The sequence below is a fragment of the Alosa alosa genome, chromosome 23, assembly GCF_017589495.1.
Source record: "Alosa alosa isolate M-15738 ecotype Scorff River chromosome 23, AALO_Geno_1.1, whole genome shotgun sequence".
Classification (NCBI taxonomy): domain Eukaryota; kingdom Metazoa; phylum Chordata; class Actinopteri; order Clupeiformes; family Clupeidae; genus Alosa; species Alosa alosa.
The window spans coordinates 2,075,521-2,093,020 of NC_063211.1; the positions used below are offsets into that span (position 1 = coordinate 2,075,521).

Below are 17,500 nucleotides of genomic sequence, written 5' to 3' on the forward strand. Positions count from 1 at the left end.
GGGTTGAGAGAGTGTTTAATGTTTGGGGTTGTGAAGTGTTAATGGCTAAATGATTGTATGCTTTTTCCCAGTTATTCTCTAACCTTGGAGAGCACAATACAAAGCTGGCTAGCGTGAGGTTAGCAGATTGATTATGGGGTTTGGCATTGAACCACACCACGACGCCACGCCCTATCCCCATCACAAAGCACAAACCAGCATATGGATTTAAATGGAGGCCAGTAAAGGCTGTAATCTAATCCTATTGTACACTTTCTCTAATGACCTCCACCCACTGTATCCCTCTTTGGTGTGCGTGTGTGTGTGTTTGTGTGTGTGTGTGTGTGTGTGTGTTTGTGTGTGTGTGTGTTTGTGTTTGTGTGTGTGTGTGTTTGTGTGTGTGTGAGAGAGAGAGAGAATGTGAGTCATCCCCTTGTTTGTTGTCCTCACATATCTCACTTGATCTCTGCCACTCATTAGCTGGGTGGTTCAATACCTGTGGTCATCAAATAAACCATTACAGGCTCCTTATGTCATTAAAACGGCATCATCACAGCCACACACACCAATTACAGTCTCTCACACTTTTAAAGGCAGAGCATCCATCTAGGACTCTTACCAGGTCCTGCTCATGATGTGTTCCCTGTAGCCTCATACACTACAAGCTAGATCTTGCCTAAGGTGCGTCAACTGGAGGTTCTGCTCAGGAGCCCGTTATACAAATGTGTATGTTATATTTAAACATCACGGGTGATTGTGTGTGTGTGTGTGTGTGTGTGTGTGTGGGAGAGAGACAGGGGGGTCCAGGCTGGTTGTGTGTGTGTGTGTGTGTGTGTGTGGGAGAGAGACAGGGGGGTCCAGGCTGGTTGTGTGTGTGTGTGTGTGTGTGTGTGGGAGAGAGACAGGGGGGTCCAGGCTGGTTGTGTGTGTGTGTGTGTGTGTGTGTGTGGGAGAGAGAGACAGGGGGTCCAGGCTGGTTGTGTGTGTGTGTGTGTGTGTGTGTGTGGGAGAGAGACAGGGGGGTCCAGGCTGGTTGTGTGTGTGTGTGTGTGTGTGTGTGGAGAGAGACAGGGGGGTCCAGGCTGGTTGTGTGTGTGTGTGTGGGATTAATTGTGTGTATGTGTGTGTGTGTGTGGAAGGGGGAGGGCGCAGGCACATACTGTGTGAGGCTCTGTCTCCTCTCCTGATTGGCTGCTGGGTTGTTGCTATGGGGGGTAAGGCTGCCACCCCATTGGTCGCATTGACCGCATTGCATAGAAGGATCTCCGTTGTCGATATGGCAACTGACAGGAAGTCAGTGAGTGTTGTTGTGGTGACAGAATGACCGGCTTCTCTGACTGTGGCTGATTCTGTGTGTTTGTGAATGTTGTGTGTATGTGTGTTTGAGTTGTGTGTTGTGTGTGTGTGAGTGTATGCTATTAGTGACTGAGTGTCTTTGTGTGTGTGTCTGCTGAGATACTCTCTTTTGAGTTTTGAGTGGTGCAGCAGTGTTTTGTGATGTGTTAGCATGTGTTGAGAATCTTGTGTGTGTGTGTGTGTGTACTAAAATAATCTGTAGTTACATTGTAGAAATATTTTGTGGTGTTTGAGTGTGTGTTTTGTGCAGTGTGCGTGTGCGTGTGTGTGTGTGTGTGTGTGTACTGTATGTGTTTTTGTGTGTGTGATGTGTGTGTGTGTGTGTGTGTGTGTGTGTGTGTGTGTGTGTGTGTTTGTGTGTGTGTGTACTGTATGTGTGTGTCACACATGCCAGCCATGCTGCCAACAGAACAAAAACACTTTCTCCCCTCCACTGGCTGGGGTTCACAAGTTCAGCGAGTGATTTTGATTGGATAGGAGCGGAAGGGAGATTGTGCGAGGACAGCTTGGAACTACACACTGATCTGGAGTCATCGCATGACTTTAATCACATGCCGGAACCACACGCTGATCTGGAGTCATCGCATGACTTTAATCACATGTCGGAACAGGGGAACCGGATTCTAGAACACATGTTGGTATCAGAGCCCTAGAGAGATCTATAAGGCTCTGGTTGGTGCCAAGAAACTTGATTCTAGAACCGCAGATTCTGATTCTAGAACAGAGCTTCAACTTTCCTCTCCCTTTCAGACTCCGGGCCTCCTGCCAGAACAGGTGTGTCAATGCATGTAAGATGCGTGCGCAAGGCATCGCGTCTTGTCGCGTCAAGGCGTAATGTGCGTGAGGGGGGCGTGGGGATGACATGACTGAACAGGCACAGGTAGTGGGGGCGGTACAGGATAGTAAGAGAGGGAGCGAGGGAGGGAGAGAGAGGGAGGACAAGAGGGGGCAGAACCTGTAATGAGAGAAGAGTGATTTGTGTGGAGAGAGAGAGGGAGAGAGAGAGAGAAAGAGAGAGAGAGAAGGAGAGAGAGGGAGAGGGGATGGAGTTGTTTGGAGAGGTGAAGCGCTACGTCACTGCTGAAGGTGGGGCTCATAGACATGCCAGTGGCCAGTGGTTTCTCTCCTCACAACCAGGTGACGCTCACATGGGACAGAATGAGATAGAAAAGTGTAGAGGGAGACAGAACGAGAGAGAGTGAGAGAGAGAGAGAGAGAGCAAGAAAGAAAGAGAGAGAAGAGAGAGAGAAGAGAGAGAAGAGAGAGAGAAGAGAGAGGACCAAGAGGATGGTTTGGAAAGTTTGAGATGAATGCTACATGAGCCTCATGTTCTGGATCAGTGTCTGTGTGAGTGATCTTTATTAGCCTACTGTGTGTGTGTGTGTGTTTGTCTGTGTGCTAGTGTGTGTGTGTGTGTGTGAGAGAGAGAGTAACTGTGCTGGTGTGTGTGTTTGTGTCTGTCTGTCTGTGTGTGTGTGTGTGTGAGAGAGAGAGAGTAACTGTGCTGGTGTGTGTGTGTGTGTGTGTGTGTGAGAGAGAGAGAGTAACTGTGCTTGTGTGTGTGTGTGTGTGTGTGAGTGAGAGAGTAACTGTGCTGGTGTGTGTGTTTGTGCCTGTGTGTGTGAGAGAGAGAGAGAGAGAGCGAGTGTGTGTAACTGTGTTTTTATGGAAGGCCCAGTATGTAGTGTGATCTCCTGGTGGTGGGCTAGCCGTGTTAGCGCTGTTAGCATTGCTAGCGACAATAGCAGTGTCACTGAGCTGTGGGATCATCTGATGCTCATCTGGGTCAGACCAGGTGTTGCTTCGCTGGCCTAATTAGTCTGGTCCCTTAGTGACTCTAATCTCTACATATACACAGTTGGTAGCATATTACAAAAATATAATGTCATAGATGTCCTGTCAAATATGTTGCAAAATCTCAAAAGTATTGTTGCCCAGTCTAGTTGCCATATTGGTTGACTGTGGATAGCAGTAACAGTATGTATAACTGTAATTAGTGTATGAGCAGTTCCAATAACTCTGCCCCCCCCCTTCTCCCTCACAGGTGTATGTTGTGGGACTGGTGACATCCCATAATATCCCTGCTGGCCCCCATCCCTCGCCCCCCCGCCCCATCCCCCCCCGCTGAACCCCTACTGCAACTACTGCCAGTTTCACTCTCACTCTCCACGACCTGGTCACCATGACGACGACCTTGCAGACGCTGCTGGCCTCTAAGTTGGACCCGCCCTCCCAGGACGTGGGCTCCGAGCGATTGGACGGCTGTGAGGATGGGGGCCGGCGCTATGAGGTTGTGCCCTCGGTGGTCTGCTCCATGTGCTGCCTCTTCGGCATCATCTACTGCTTCTTCGGTAAGTCATGTGATCATGATGAGCAGAGGATTATGGGAGTTGTAGTTTTTACACTTGTATCCGTCCATGTTGAATGATCACGTATATTACTGTAAGAAGCCTTTTCATTGGTTATTAAGTGTCTTATTTTCTGTGAAATCATCCACTGCCACAGAAAATCGTTCCGTTCGCGACGCGTAAAATCCATTTTAGATGAATGGTCTATTTTTTTCGAACGTACGCCCCACTGTCACGTCTGGTGTAGCTACTTCCATTGATTATAATGGAAGCTAATTGTTGCAGCAGACGCAACGCGAACGGAACGCTTTACGCGCCTGGTGTAGCTCAGCCCTTACTGTAATTTGGTAGGCTATGTGTGTTCTAGATTCAGTTGAAGTATTCAGTTCGCTTATTGTAATTTGGTAGGCTATGTGTGTTCTAGATTCAGTTGAAGTATTCAGTTTGCTTATTGTAATTTGGTTGGCTATGCGTTCTAGATTTAAGCAATAAGCCCCGAGAGGCCGTAGGTGACGCTGATTCTACAGCTTACGGCCTCTACACACAGCTGCGTGCGTTGCAGTGCTGGAGACGCATTCCATTCACTTTACATGGGCTCACGTCATCTGTTGCCCATCTGAATTGTGGGTCCGTTGTGTCGCGTTTCTCCCGTTGCTCGCGTTGAGAAGTTCAGCTGTTGCTGCACCGACAGACGGCAGCGGCCAATCAAGCCAATCGACGGACGGCACCAACCAATCAAATTACGGTTATACTTCAAGTCATTTGCATAGCTACCGTCGGGAACACCCACGGCATGCGTTGACGGAACGCAACAGTGTGTAGAAGCCGTAAGGGGCGTTGTTAGGCACGACATGCTAGCGGAGTGCCTAACCCCCCCCCAGCTGTTGTAGAATCAGCGTAACCTACGGACTCGAGTGGCTTATTGCTTTTCTAAAACTGTTACTATAAATACCTGGCAAAGTTTCATAAAGTAAAGGCACAGCAACTAGAAATATAACTAGTTATTCCTAGATAATCATTCTTCCGTCAAGAAATATATTTCCTCTATCTGAATGGTTGCCAAGCAACATCGAGATGCAGCTACTTTAATTTTTGTATCAAGTTGTGGTAGCACAGTAATATAGATCGGAATGCGGTCAAGGTGTATGTTTGTGCTGGATTTTACAACGGCATCGAACGTGATTCAGCCAATCACAATCAAGGGCCAGAACTATCAGTTTTAGAGTCAGCAGTAGTCCGTTTTCTTACTGTAATTTGGTAGGCTATATGTGCTCTAGATTCAGTTTAAGTGTTCAGTTCTCTTACTGTAATTTTGTAGGCTATATGTGCTCTAGATTCAGTTTAAGTGTTCAGTTCTCTTACTGTAATTTTGTAGGCTGTGTGATTTGGATTCAGCAGCATTCCATTCTCCTACTGTAACTGCCTTGGTGTTCTGGAGACCCTCCAGGGACTCTGGCTTATTGAGTTGTGTTTCAATGAGTCCTGCCTCCAGAGCTTTTCCCTGCACAGCTCCCTAAACACCCAAACCCCATTTCCCCTAAGAGTATGTGAAATCAGATTCATATTACAGTACGGGACATTTCAGGATTTTACCGTAAACAGCCTGTAAGGGCAGACAATATCCTGCTGAATCATGGGAGTTGTATTTCTGTTTTCATTGGCCTGCTGTTTGTTTTTGCTGCCTGTCTGTCGGCAGCCAAACTCTTTCCTGCTGACTTATGCCAACACCAGCAAGACTATGTGCCTGACATTGAACTACAAATCCCTACTGTGTTGTACTATTAATCATGAGGGGATCACACTCCAGTGTGTTCATGGGAGATGTAGTCTTTTGTCTCACAGGGCCGTAGTGCTGCTCTAGCAGTGTGTAGCAGACAGTCTGTTGAATATTGATGAAGGCACTTACCTGCCGCCCGCTGCCCGCGTAACTGCACTCGATGACTCTTCTCCGCTTGGCCTCAAAGCTGTGACTGTTATCCGACAATAACAACAGACTTCGCCAGCCTTAAATAACAACAGACTTCGCCAGCCTTAAATAACCCCCAAATCCCTTCTGCCCGTGAGGCACTACGGCTGGAGTGGCTTCGGTGTAGCTGAGGCGGCATGAAGACCACATCTGGGCCAAATCAGGGCCAAAGCTGGTCAACTTCTGGGCCAAATCAGGGCCAAAGCTGGTCCACTTCTGGGCCAAACCTTTTTAGCTGCTTGAGATGCTCCACTCTAGGAGCAGTCCTTTCCTACCAAACAAACACATACACCCTTGTTGTGTACAAATGATTTGAAACAACTCTGCAGCCGCCAGCGAACAGAGGAAGAGCTCATCTCTAATCCTTTCTCCATTAAAGCCCTTTTAAAGTGAGTCAGTTGTCTTGAGAGGGTCCTTTTATTAAAGTGAGTCAGTTGTCTTGAGAGGGTCCTTTTATTAAAGTGAGTCAGTTGTCTTGAGAGGGTCCTTTTATCACTTCACAAGGTAAAACCACAACACCCCTGCTACACCCCAGTTTCCTTTGTTTCAGCGAATTTTCACATTGGTGTATATGCACAAAAACACACACACACACACATGCACGCACACATGCACGCACACGCACACACAAACACACTTATACAGCTCTGGAAAAAAATGAAGAGACCACTGCACATTTTTTGATGTCATCTTACGGTGGCTGAGTGGCATTATCAGCCTTGATATCACACCCTGCTGCGTTAGAGCGATTATCAAGGGATCAAATAAATAATGACGAGTACTAGAGAAGTTATTAAGAAGTAAATAAATATAATAATGAAGAGTGTCAGGTGGTGTTTAGACCACAACGAAAACGATGCGACCGTTTTTTCAAAATTCCGGGCTGTTCAAAAGAGAAAGAGGAAGTGATTCATTGCTGTTGTTGATATTTTCGGGATTCTGATTGGCTAACATGGGTTTGAGCTGCCGCGTACAGCTTTGGCATGCTCTTGAGGGCACATACCCGGGTTAGTGTAAAGGAAAACTTTTCTGAAAACTGACAGGTGTGCAAGATGTTATTTTTGGAAATGGAATGTCCGTTTATGAAAATAGCCAGCCACGTGCGGGAGTAAATAAATAAATAATGATGAGCGAGATGCAGTGATGACAGCAGATGTAGCAGAGGTTTTCCAGTGGAGTGTATTCAGCAGGTGTTGATTGGAGATGCTCCACACACACATACACACATACACACACACACTCTCACACACATTGCTCATCACACACGCTCTCACCACTTCATACACACTGTCATCACTCCATGGGAAAATTCGCAGACTGTGTGAGAACTAGCTATCTTTGGCATGTGAGAACGTGGCTTCCCTGAACATATCATTTCTCCCCTCTTCTCTCTCTCTATCTCTCTCTCTCTCTATCTATCTCTCTCTCTCTCTCTCTCTATCTCTCTCTCTATCCTCTCTCTCTCTCTCTCTCTCTATCTCTCTATCTCTCTTTTTCTCTGCCTCTCACTCCATCTCACATTCTTTCATTCTTTCTTTTCTTTTGGCTTTTTCTGTGCTTTACAGAAAATCTGTGCACACATTATTTCCTCTCCTCCTCCCTCTTCATCACTGTCTTTCTTTCTTTCTTTCTTTCTTTCTTTCTTTCTTTCTTTCTTTCTTTCTCTCCACCTCACTTCATCAGGTTTTCTCAGAAAGTTTTCTCAGACTCTCACTGACTCAGATTCTTCGTCTCTCCACAGAGGAGATCTCTCCTTTCCTTTCTCATCATGTACATCCTTTATCTTTTGTCTCTCTCTCTCTCTCTCTCTCTTTCTGTCTCTCTCTCTGTCTCTCTCTCTTTCTGTCTCTCTCTCCCTCTCATTCTCACTTCAACTCAGTTCAAATGAGTCTCTGCATGACTCATAGCATCACAGTACTGCCAGTAGACTGATGTAACAGCCAATAGCTGAGACATAGACACAACTGTATTATGTAATTGATTAAATCATGATGGGGAACACAATGCACATTAAAGACAAGTCAAAGGACTGTGCAGAACTTCAGTATTGGCTTTATCAGGTAGCACCACCAGAGTTCAAAACAAAGTTCCAGGCAAATGGGGGGTTTGTTTTCAGCTATATACTCACTCTCCCCACCTCTCTCTCTCCTCCTCTCCTCTCCTCCTCTCCTCATCTCCTCCTCTCACTCCTCCTCTCTCTCTCCTCCTCTCCTCCTCTCCTCCTCCTCTCCTCTCCTCCTCTCCTCATCGCCACTCTCACTCCCCTCTCTCTCTCACTCCTCTCCTCCTCACTCTCTTCTCTCCTCTCCCCACTCCCCCCTCCCTCTTCTCTCCTCTCACCACCTCTCACTCTCTCTCTCTCTCTCTCTCTCTCTCTCTCTCTCTCTCTCTCTCTCTCTCTCTCTTTCTGTCTCTCTCTCTGTCTCTCTCTCTTTCTGTCTCTCTCTCCCTCTCATTCTCACTTCAACTCAGTTCAAATGAGTCTCTGCATGACTCATAGCATCACAGTACTGCCAGTAGACTGATGTAACAGCCAATAGCTGAGACATAGACACAACTGTATTATGTAATTGATTAAATCATGATGGGGGAACACAATGCACATTAAAGACAAGTCAAAAGGACTGTGCAGAGACTTCAGTGACGGCTTTATCAGGTAGCGCACCATAGAGTTCAAAACAAAGTTCAAACAAATAAGAGGTTTGTTTCTTCTCCTCTCCTCTCCCCACCTCTCTCTCTCCTCCTCCTCTCCCTCTCCTCCTCTCCTCATCTCCTCCTCTCCCCACTCCCCCCTCCTCTCTCTCTCCTCCTCTCCTCCTCTCCTCCTCCTCTCCCTCTCCTCCTCTCCTCATCTCCTCCTCTCCCCACTCCCCCCTCCTCTCTCTCTCCTCCTCTCCTCCTCCTCTCCTCATCTCCTCCTCTCCCCACTCCCCCCTCCCTCTTCTCTCTCCTCTCACCACCTCCTCCTCTCTCTCTCTCTCTCTCTCTCTCTCTCTCTCTCTCTCTCTCTCTCTCTCTCTCCCCTGCTGAGCTACGCTGCTTCAAAGGCCGGTGTTGATGTTCCTGTAGCTGGGTCTGATGTTATTTCAGGTCATCATCTTCATGCTCTGCTACAAGGGCCGTGCTGGTGCTGGCCAGCGCTGGCGTGGAGGCGTCGGTGGGCATCGGTCTGGGCATCGGCACGCTGTGCGGCCTGGTCACCATGCTGGTGCGCAGCGTGGGGCTCTTCATGGTGGGGCTGCTGCTGGGGCTGCTCTGTAGACGTGGCTGGCAGGCATGGAGGGCACTGTCGAAAGGCGGCTCGCCCGGCGCACCGAATCTGGTCAGCTGGGCGTCCTCCTCGGCCTGGGCATGCTCTTCGCCGTGCTGACCCTCCAGTGGCAACGCTGCTTCGTCACGCTGTCCACCGCCGTCTTCGGCGCGGCGGTCATCGTGGTGGCCGTGGACTTCACCATTGGAGGTGTTCGCACTGGTCGCCCCTCGTGCTGGAAGCGGGTCAAAGGCTTTTCGCCCAGCGATACCCGGCCCGTCTGCTGGGTCACCTGGGTGGTGCTGGGCACCTGGCCGGCCCTTGCCCTGCTGGGGGTGCTGGTCCAGTGGAGGGTCACGGCCGAGGGATACTCACACACTAAAGGTGAGTGTGTGTGTGTGTGTGTGTGTGTGTGTGTGTGTCTGTCTGTGTTTGTGTGTGTATGTCTGTGTGTGTGTGTGTGTGTGTGTGTGTGTCTGTGTTTGTGTGTGTGTGTGTGTGTGTGATTGTGTGTGTCTGTGTGTGTCTGTATGTCTGTGTGTGTGTGATTGTGTGTGTGTGTGTATGTTTGTGTGTGTCTGTGTGTGTGTGTGTGTGTGTGTGTGTGTGTGTGTGTGTGTGTGTGTGTGTGTTTGAATGCGTGTGTATGGGTATAGACACTTAATTAATTAGGGTTAATGTGTGAATCTGTGTGGTGTTTGATGCAATGCGTCTCTCTGATGTGAGTGGCTGTGTGTATGAACATGAAAGTATGCGTGTCTGTGAAACTGAAAATCTGTTTGGGTGGCGTTGGGACTCATTTCAGTGTGTGTGTGTGTGTGTGCGTGTGTGTGCTGTGTACCGTGTCTGAGTGGGGGTGAGTAGGATGGTGTGAAGACTCATGGTGTATGACTCATAGCAGCTATGTGTGTAAGTGTGTGTGTGTGTGTGTAAGAGAGAGAGAGAGAGGGAGTGAGAGATAGATAGAGAAAGAGAGAGACAGAGAGAGAGAGAGAGCGAGAGAGAGAGAGAGAGAGCAGAACGGATCAATGATCTCCTGAAATGAGTCAAGTTTATTTTGCAGAAGCTCATTCTGCTGCATCTCAATGAAGCCTAGAGGTGCCAGAGGCATGCTGTGTGTGTGTGTGTGTGTGTGTGTGTGTGTGTGTGTGTGTGTGTGTGTGTGTGTGTGTGTGTGTGTGTGTGTGTGTGTGTGTGTGTGTGTGTGTGAGTGTGAGTGTGTGTGGGTGTGTGTGTGTGAGAGAGCAAGAGTATGTGTGTGTGTGAGACGCTGTATGTGTGTGGGTGATGCTCTAAATGTGTGAGAAGCTGTGTCTAGGAGATGTGAAAATATAATGAGTGCGTTTCCATCTGATGAACAGCAGAAGCAACAGAGCGGCTGGTTTATTTTGGTAATAAAGAGACAGTGTGTGTGTGTGTGTGTGTGTGATTGTGCTTGATCTGAGGTTGTGTATATGATCCAGAAACTTGGAAGTCATTTGTTGATCCAGAGACAGTCTTCATCCTGGTGTGTGTTAACATGTGTGTGTGTGTGTGTGGTCAGTGGTCATCAGCAGGCAGCAGAGACGTGTCCAGCTGATGCGTATCCGCCAGAAGGAGGATCGGCGTGAGAGCGGACGCAAGAAGAAGAGGAAGCAGCCGCCCAATCATCCTCACACACACACACACGCTTAAAGCCATAAAATGAATACAGCGCAAGCCCCTATACCCTCGCCCGATTAAATGCTCGGCCTGTGAGGAGCTCTTACACACACACACACACACACACACAGGCACACACACTCTTTCTAATACACACCAATACAACTCACACACACACACACACACACACTCTTTCTAATACAAACCAATACACACACACACACACACACACACACACACACACACACACACACACACACTCTTTCTAATACACACCAATACAAACACACACACACACACACACACACTTTTCTAATACAAACCAATACACACACACACACACACACACACACACACACACACACACACACACACACACTCTCTAATACACACCAATACAAACACACACACACACACACTCACCTATACACACACTTTCCTACAGCTTGCTCATCTTCTGTCTCTGTTTTTCTCTTCTCTCTCTCTCTCTTTCTTTCTCTCTCTCTCTCTCTCTCTCTCCTTTTTTTCCCCATATAAGTGCTTTATTGCCTTTACAAATATGTCACTCATATTGCCAAAGTCATCATATAATACAATAAACCTGACCATTTCTTTCTCCCTCTCTGTCCATCCCTCTCTCTCTCTCTCCATCTCTCTCCATCCCTCTCTTCAGAGTTACATCCAGAGTTTCCGAGACAGGCAGGTGGAGGCGCGGGCGTACCCAGTGGGGCGGCTGTCAGGAGGACACACCTCCGTGGACATGGACTACGACTGCGGCTCCACCGTGCCCTTGACCTCTGCCGCCGCCGCTGCGGTCGCTGCCGGACCCTCCAACCTCCGCATCTGACCTCTGACCCCTCAACTCTGACCTCTGAGGTCACGCCTGCATCAGAGCTGCATAGGGGTGGAGGCTGGCTGGCTGGCTGGCTGGTGTGTGTGTGTGTGATGTGTGAGTGTCAACACTGGATCAGGGATGCCTCGAGCAGGGTTCAAAACTTTCACTCAAACAAAAACTGCATACACACATGCATACAAACACATACAGACATGTGGACTCACTCACACACACACACAAACACACACACGTAAAAGCATACGCACACACATGCACAAAGGTGAGCCCTGTGTTGCTGGATATGGTGCCACACTGAATGGACCCCTGTATGCCGTGGACATGACCTACAGGAGGACCAGCTGAAGCCAATAAAAACAAAACGCACACACACACACGTTTACACACCCACCTTCACTTTACATCACTTCCTGTGGAGAAGGCTTGACTTCCTCCCATCTCCAGGTGCTCAATTGTGTCCGTAACGTGACAGTGTGTCCTGTCAACAAGTCAGATGTCTTCCCCCCCTCTCCATTTTACTGGTGGACTCTGACCGTCTGCATAAGTTTTATGATCTCTGTGTTCTGACTCAGGATTGAACCAAATCACACGTCAGGTGGGGGTGTGTGTGTGTGGTGTTTTTAAATGCAGTTGCCCAGAGAGGAACATGCCTGACTGTAGGAGCTGGTGATGGACGAGGAGGAACGGTGGCCTTTCGTTTGACCGCAGGTCTGGACGAGGTCAGACGTGAACTGAACTGATCTTTGAACTTTGAACTCCAGGTCACAAGGTCAGAACTGTTGACCTTTTGACCTCAGGAGGTGAAATATTCCTCACAGGAAATAAGCATCTTGCTCGCAGGGAACCTGATCTGACGCAAAGCCGACTGTTGACTTTGAAATGCAAACTTGTGAAGCGAGAGCAACAAATACATCTGTGGTGCACTCTATGATGTAATGCGTGTGTCTCTGGTCGGGCATGGGAGGCCTCAGAGAGGATCATGGGAAATGGCAGGTGGTGTGTGTGTATTGCCTGTTTTCCTTCACTTCCCTCCACAACTTCTCTCTCTCTCTCTCACTCACACACACACACACACACGCACACACAAGCACCATCCTGTCCAGACCCTTTCCATAGTTCCATAAGACAGATATGCATGTTCTATGTCCCCTCCTACCAGTCTTCTCTCTCTCTCTCTCTCTCTCTCGCTCTCTCTCTCTCTCTCTCTCTCTCCCTCTAACTCTTCCTCCTCTTTCTCTCTCTCTCTCATTCTTCCCCCAATCTCTCTTTCCACCCCACCCACACCACTACCTTCACACCATGGGAAAGATGGCCTCTCAATGTCTTTAGATGTACATTACTGTAAATCATTGATCTTCTCTGGAGTTTTAATTTGGTTTGTACATACAACAGTACACACACATACACACATACATACACACACACACACACACATACATACACACACACATACACACACACATACACACACACACATACACACACATACACACACACACACACACACATACATACACACACACATACACACACACATACACACACACATACATACACACACATACATACACACATACACATACACACACACACACACACACACACACACACGTTCCTGTTGTCTGGACATCACTGTGTCTTCTCTCTGGCTCTAATTTATGACTTTTATTTTTAATGAAATTTCTTTTTTTTTAATTATTTATAACCGAGTGAACCCTCTGAGGAGAATCGATTTAATCTGCTTTTATTTATAACCGAGTGAACCCTCTGAGGAGAATCTGCTTTGGCATATTTGCTTTCTTCGATTGTTTGTATTTATTTATTTGTTTATTTATTGATGGTCATGCTTTGGTTGCTACGTCCTGTGGCAGTGTTCTCACTGAGGGGGGGTGGCCTAATGGAAGTGGGCGGGCTCTTCTCCCTCACTGCTGGGATCTTTTTGACAATCCGAACATTTTTATTGGTCATCGTCGTTGTCATGGTATTACCACTGTTTCACAGCATGTGTTTGTATGGCCTGGATATAATGATAAACAATGTGATTCCATAAAGGATTACGGTGTGTCTGTGGCAGTTTGTTCTGAGCGAACGTTGCATACGGTATGCTTCTGTGTGTGTGTGTGTGTGTGTGTGGCTGCCTGCGTTTGTGTATTTGTGAGTAATCTTGTAGACAGATGCAGGTGTAAATTCTTAGTATGTTAGTGTCTATGACTGAATTTATTTATATGTGTGTATAGACATAGGTAGGTGTGTGTGTGTGTGTGTATGTGGGGCTCATTAGGGGCCAAGCAGCGAATTGTCTCTTTTCTTATTATTATTCCGCTGCCATGGCAGCCCATAGAACCGTCTGGTAAAAAGTTGTGAAATTTGGCACACTGATTGGGGACAGTCCCATGATTAATTTCACCATGTTTCCGCCATGATGGATTTTCCGCCATTGGATTTTCACAGGTCACAAATTTTGTCCGATCCACACACTACTTGACACACATGATCTTCAGGCCGAGCCGCACTAGAGTAAAGTTATCCCTTCTGTCTTCAGATCTAAAACCATTCGCCCGCCCAATCAAAATCAGCGGCAAAGCTGCCAAACAGGAAGTGAGCTCATATCTCAGCAACCCTTTTATCTATCATAACTAATCTTAGCACATGGACTCAAGACCCCATCAGGAGGACACTCAAAAAAATGTGGTGACCTTTGACCTCTAGGGGGCTCTGCAATTAGCAAAAAATGCATTTTGGCCTGTAGCTGTTGATGTGTTTGGAATTAAAACGTACTAGTGGTGTCTGGTAATACTCTTGGATGTCCTTAGGCCGACCCAGGCCAATTTTGTGATGAACACAATTGATTTGGCTGCCATATTGGATTTAATTAAAAGCACTAAAAAGTTCTCACAGGTCACAAATTTAATCTGATCTTCACCAAAATTGGCACAGACCATCTTCAGACAATAACTTGTCCATGTATCGCTTTCAAGAACAATTGACAAAAGCATTTGCCCGTAACAGCCAATCGAAATTGGTGGCAAAGCCGCCAAACAGGAAGTGACCTTATATCTCAACCAGTCTTGGGTTGTTTGACTTGAAACTTGCGACGACTGCTTATAGCCTGTAACAATATGTGTTATATGTCTGTTGTAACAATATTGAGTTGCCATGGCAATTCCAGCTTGCCTGCTTGGCCCCTCATTGCTGCTTGCAGCTATATTTCTGGATGTTTTTGTGAGTCTGTGAAGACATTACTGTGTGTGTGTGTGTGTGTCAATGAAAGAACCAGGCAGGGAGCCCTTGTGCGTTGGTGTCTGTGTTTATTATCTTTTATAAATAGTTTCCTTTTTTCTCTCAGATCAGGTTTCTCTGAAACTCCTCTGCAGTCATCAACCTCTCCCCTCCCCCACACTTCTCTCATCCTCTCTCTCCATCCTTCCCTCTCATCCCTCATTTCTAGCTCTCCTCCACTTACACTCTCTCTCCTGCTTCTCTTCACCCCCTCGCTCTGTTTGTCTGTCTCTGGGAGAGACGATACGTCTCTGACACCGAAGGGAAACCCTCTCTCTCTCTCTCTTCTTCTCCTTCTTTCTCCTCTCTCTCTCATCTCTGTGATCACGGAAATCTATGATCAAATTGTAACTACACTCAGATTGTACAGGTGTTCAAACTCCTCCTCCTCTTCACTTCTCATCTCTTTCAGCTTGTGTGCTCGACATAGACTAGGCTTGATAAATAAACCGGAAGAAGACCAGAAACAGGAAGAGAAAATACCAGTACAGGAAGAGGAAGTAGACCAGAAACAGGATGTAGGATGCAGGTTGTCAGTCTCTTGTGTGTTTATTTAGACTGGACATCACTTGTTAAATATCTTTTTGTTAAATGTGTATGTGTGTGCATGTGTTAGGGCTTTCGTAACTACTGATGTTTACTAGTTGACAAGTCTTAATGCAAGTCATAATAGTTGTCAACTAGTCGTTACATGCCAGTACAGTGCAGGTGCTAACATTACTGCTAGCACTAGCTGTTTGCAGCAGGTGTTTCATCTTTTGATGGTTATCCATATTGTACTTTAATACACAACTTACATGTCACTGTGAAGCAGGTCTCTTTTTCAGTGAAGTGCTTCCATGCATATAAGGCCTAGCCTGTGTAGCCGTTAGCCACTCTGTCTATGACTAGTTCACTGCTGCCTATAGCACTGACTAGTGGTTTTAATAGTCAACTAGTTGACGAAACCCCTAGTTTGTGTGTGTGTGCGTGTGTTTGTTTGAAGTTTCTGCTGCCTACAGGTGATCCTCCTGATGCTGTGTGGACTCACTGACCACCTGTAGAGAGAGAGAGAAAGGGAGGGAGGGAAAGAAAGAGAGGGACAGAGAGAAAGAGGGAAAGAGAGAAATGTAGAAAGAGGGAGAAAGAGAAGGGGAGAAGAGAGAATGATAGGGAGTCGTTTATTATATCGATGCCACTTCTTCTTAAATCTGCTTATCACAGTAGAGTCTGTAAAAGTATTAAATAGTAAGTAAGGGACATTTGTTTGTGTGTGTGTGTGAGCACTTGAATGTGTGTGCACATGTGTATGTACAGTATAGCCCTGGGAGTGTGTGTATGCACATGCTTGTGTGTGTGTGTGTGGCCTTGTATGTGCATGTTGGCAAATGTAGCCTGGGTTAGCTGAGGATGCTGTGTATGCACATGCTTGTGTGTGTGTGTGTGTGTGTGTGTGTGTGTGTGTAGCCTGGGTTAGCTGAGGCTGCTGTGGAGAGGAATGTGGGTAATTCAGACTATTCTCACAAGTCTTTACAGGAGTCCCAATGAGTAGGCTACGCTTCTAATAACAACCCTGTGCTGGCTCAGTAGTCTGTGTGTGTGTGTGTGTGTGTGTTGAACATCCGTTCATATGTGAATACACATGTGAAAGAGCAAAGGAAAGGACGACCTATCTTTCACACTAAATGAGGTGTGTGTGTGTGTCTGTGTGTGCATGTGTCTGTGTGTATGGAGTGGGTGTGTTAACCACTTTGTCATGGGTCCCCTTGTGTGTGTGTGTTAGTTTATGTGTTTTGTAGATATGTTGTACCTCTCTCTATCAATTTTCAATTAAATTCAATTTAAAAAAGTCATACATAACAGTATATACATGTATGTGTAACATACAGAGATCTAAACTTAGAACTTCTAAAATATCCATACTGTAGGTAATATAGGCAATAGAGGGTAAAGGAAATAAGGTAATAATAATAGAGGCTATCTCTCTGTGTGTGTGGTGTGGGTTTGTTGTGTGTGTGTGTGTGTGTTGTGTGTGTCTGTGGGTGGTGTGGGTGTGTTGTGTGTGTGTGTCTGTGTGTCATGTGTGTCTGTGTGGTGTGTGTCGTGTCGTGTCGTGTGTGTGTGTGTGTGTGTGTATGTGTGTGTACGTGTGTGTACCTCTCCATCGCGGGTCTCGATGGTCTTGATAAGGACGGATCTCTTGGAGTGCAGCTCAGAGGAGGAGGCGCGCTGGTGCTCAGGGCTGGTCTCTGCATGGGGGTTTAACACACACCATTAACACACACACACACACACTCACACACACCCATAAACCACATTTGTGTATAAACTCATACAGTGGGTATAAATACACACGGGGCATATGCGCGGTAAAATCATGAATACAGACATACACACACACACACACACACACAGTTTTTCTTAGGCTCTTAAGGCTCTATAGGTATCCAATCAGACACACACACACACACACACACACACACACACATGGTGTTCTCTGGGCTCATAAGGCTATAGGTAATAATATAAGGTAATAAAATTGTACACACACACATGGTGTTCTCTGGGCTCATAAGGCAATAGGTAATAATATAAGGTAATAAAATTGTACACACACACATGGTGTTCTCTGGGCTCATAAGGCTCTATAGGTAATACAATTGTACACACACACACACACACAGTGTTCTGTAGAGACTCTATGTAACCAGACAGAAGCATACATTGTTCCAGACTGAAATCTCCAGCTAAATGTAAATCAATATTGTCCTACATACACACCATCACACTCTCACTCTCTCTCTCACACACACACACACACACACACACACACACACACACACACACAC

The 17,500-nt window shown here is 46.8% G+C and overlaps 2 protein-coding genes across 5 annotated transcripts in view; one reads left to right on the forward strand and one right to left on the reverse strand.

The window, feature by feature from the left end:
* The window catches only part of tmem198b (transmembrane protein 198b), a 29,549-nt gene extending 16,650 nt beyond the window's left edge, over positions 1-12,899 (forward strand). The window contains 7 exon segments of the mRNA XM_048234588.1: positions 3,380-3,727; positions 8,719-8,772; positions 8,774-8,906; positions 8,909-9,283; positions 10,443-10,544; positions 10,547-10,632; positions 11,214-12,899. Of these exon segments, the coding sequence (XP_048090545.1) occupies positions 3,518-3,727; positions 8,719-8,772; positions 8,774-8,906; positions 8,909-9,283; positions 10,443-10,544; positions 10,547-10,632; positions 11,214-11,387 (1,134 nt within the window). The 5' untranslated portion in view covers positions 3,380-3,517 and the 3' untranslated portion in view covers positions 11,388-12,899.
* The window catches only part of desmb (desmin b), a 23,450-nt gene continuing 8,690 nt past the window's right edge, over positions 2,741-17,500 (reverse strand). For 2 of the 4 annotated variants that reach the window (XM_048234587.1, XM_048234584.1), the window contains exons 9-10: positions 16,809-16,900; positions 15,192-15,709 (exon numbers count right to left, since the gene is read on the reverse strand). In XM_048234587.1, coding sequence (XP_048090544.1) covers positions 15,668-15,709; positions 16,809-16,900 — 134 coding nt within the window. In that variant the 3' untranslated portion in view covers positions 15,192-15,667. Of the gene's footprint in view, positions 2,756-9,378; positions 9,405-15,191; positions 15,710-16,808; positions 16,901-17,500 lie in introns of those variants that run through there. The other 2 variants (XM_048234586.1, XM_048234585.1) reach the window with 2 other exon arrangements.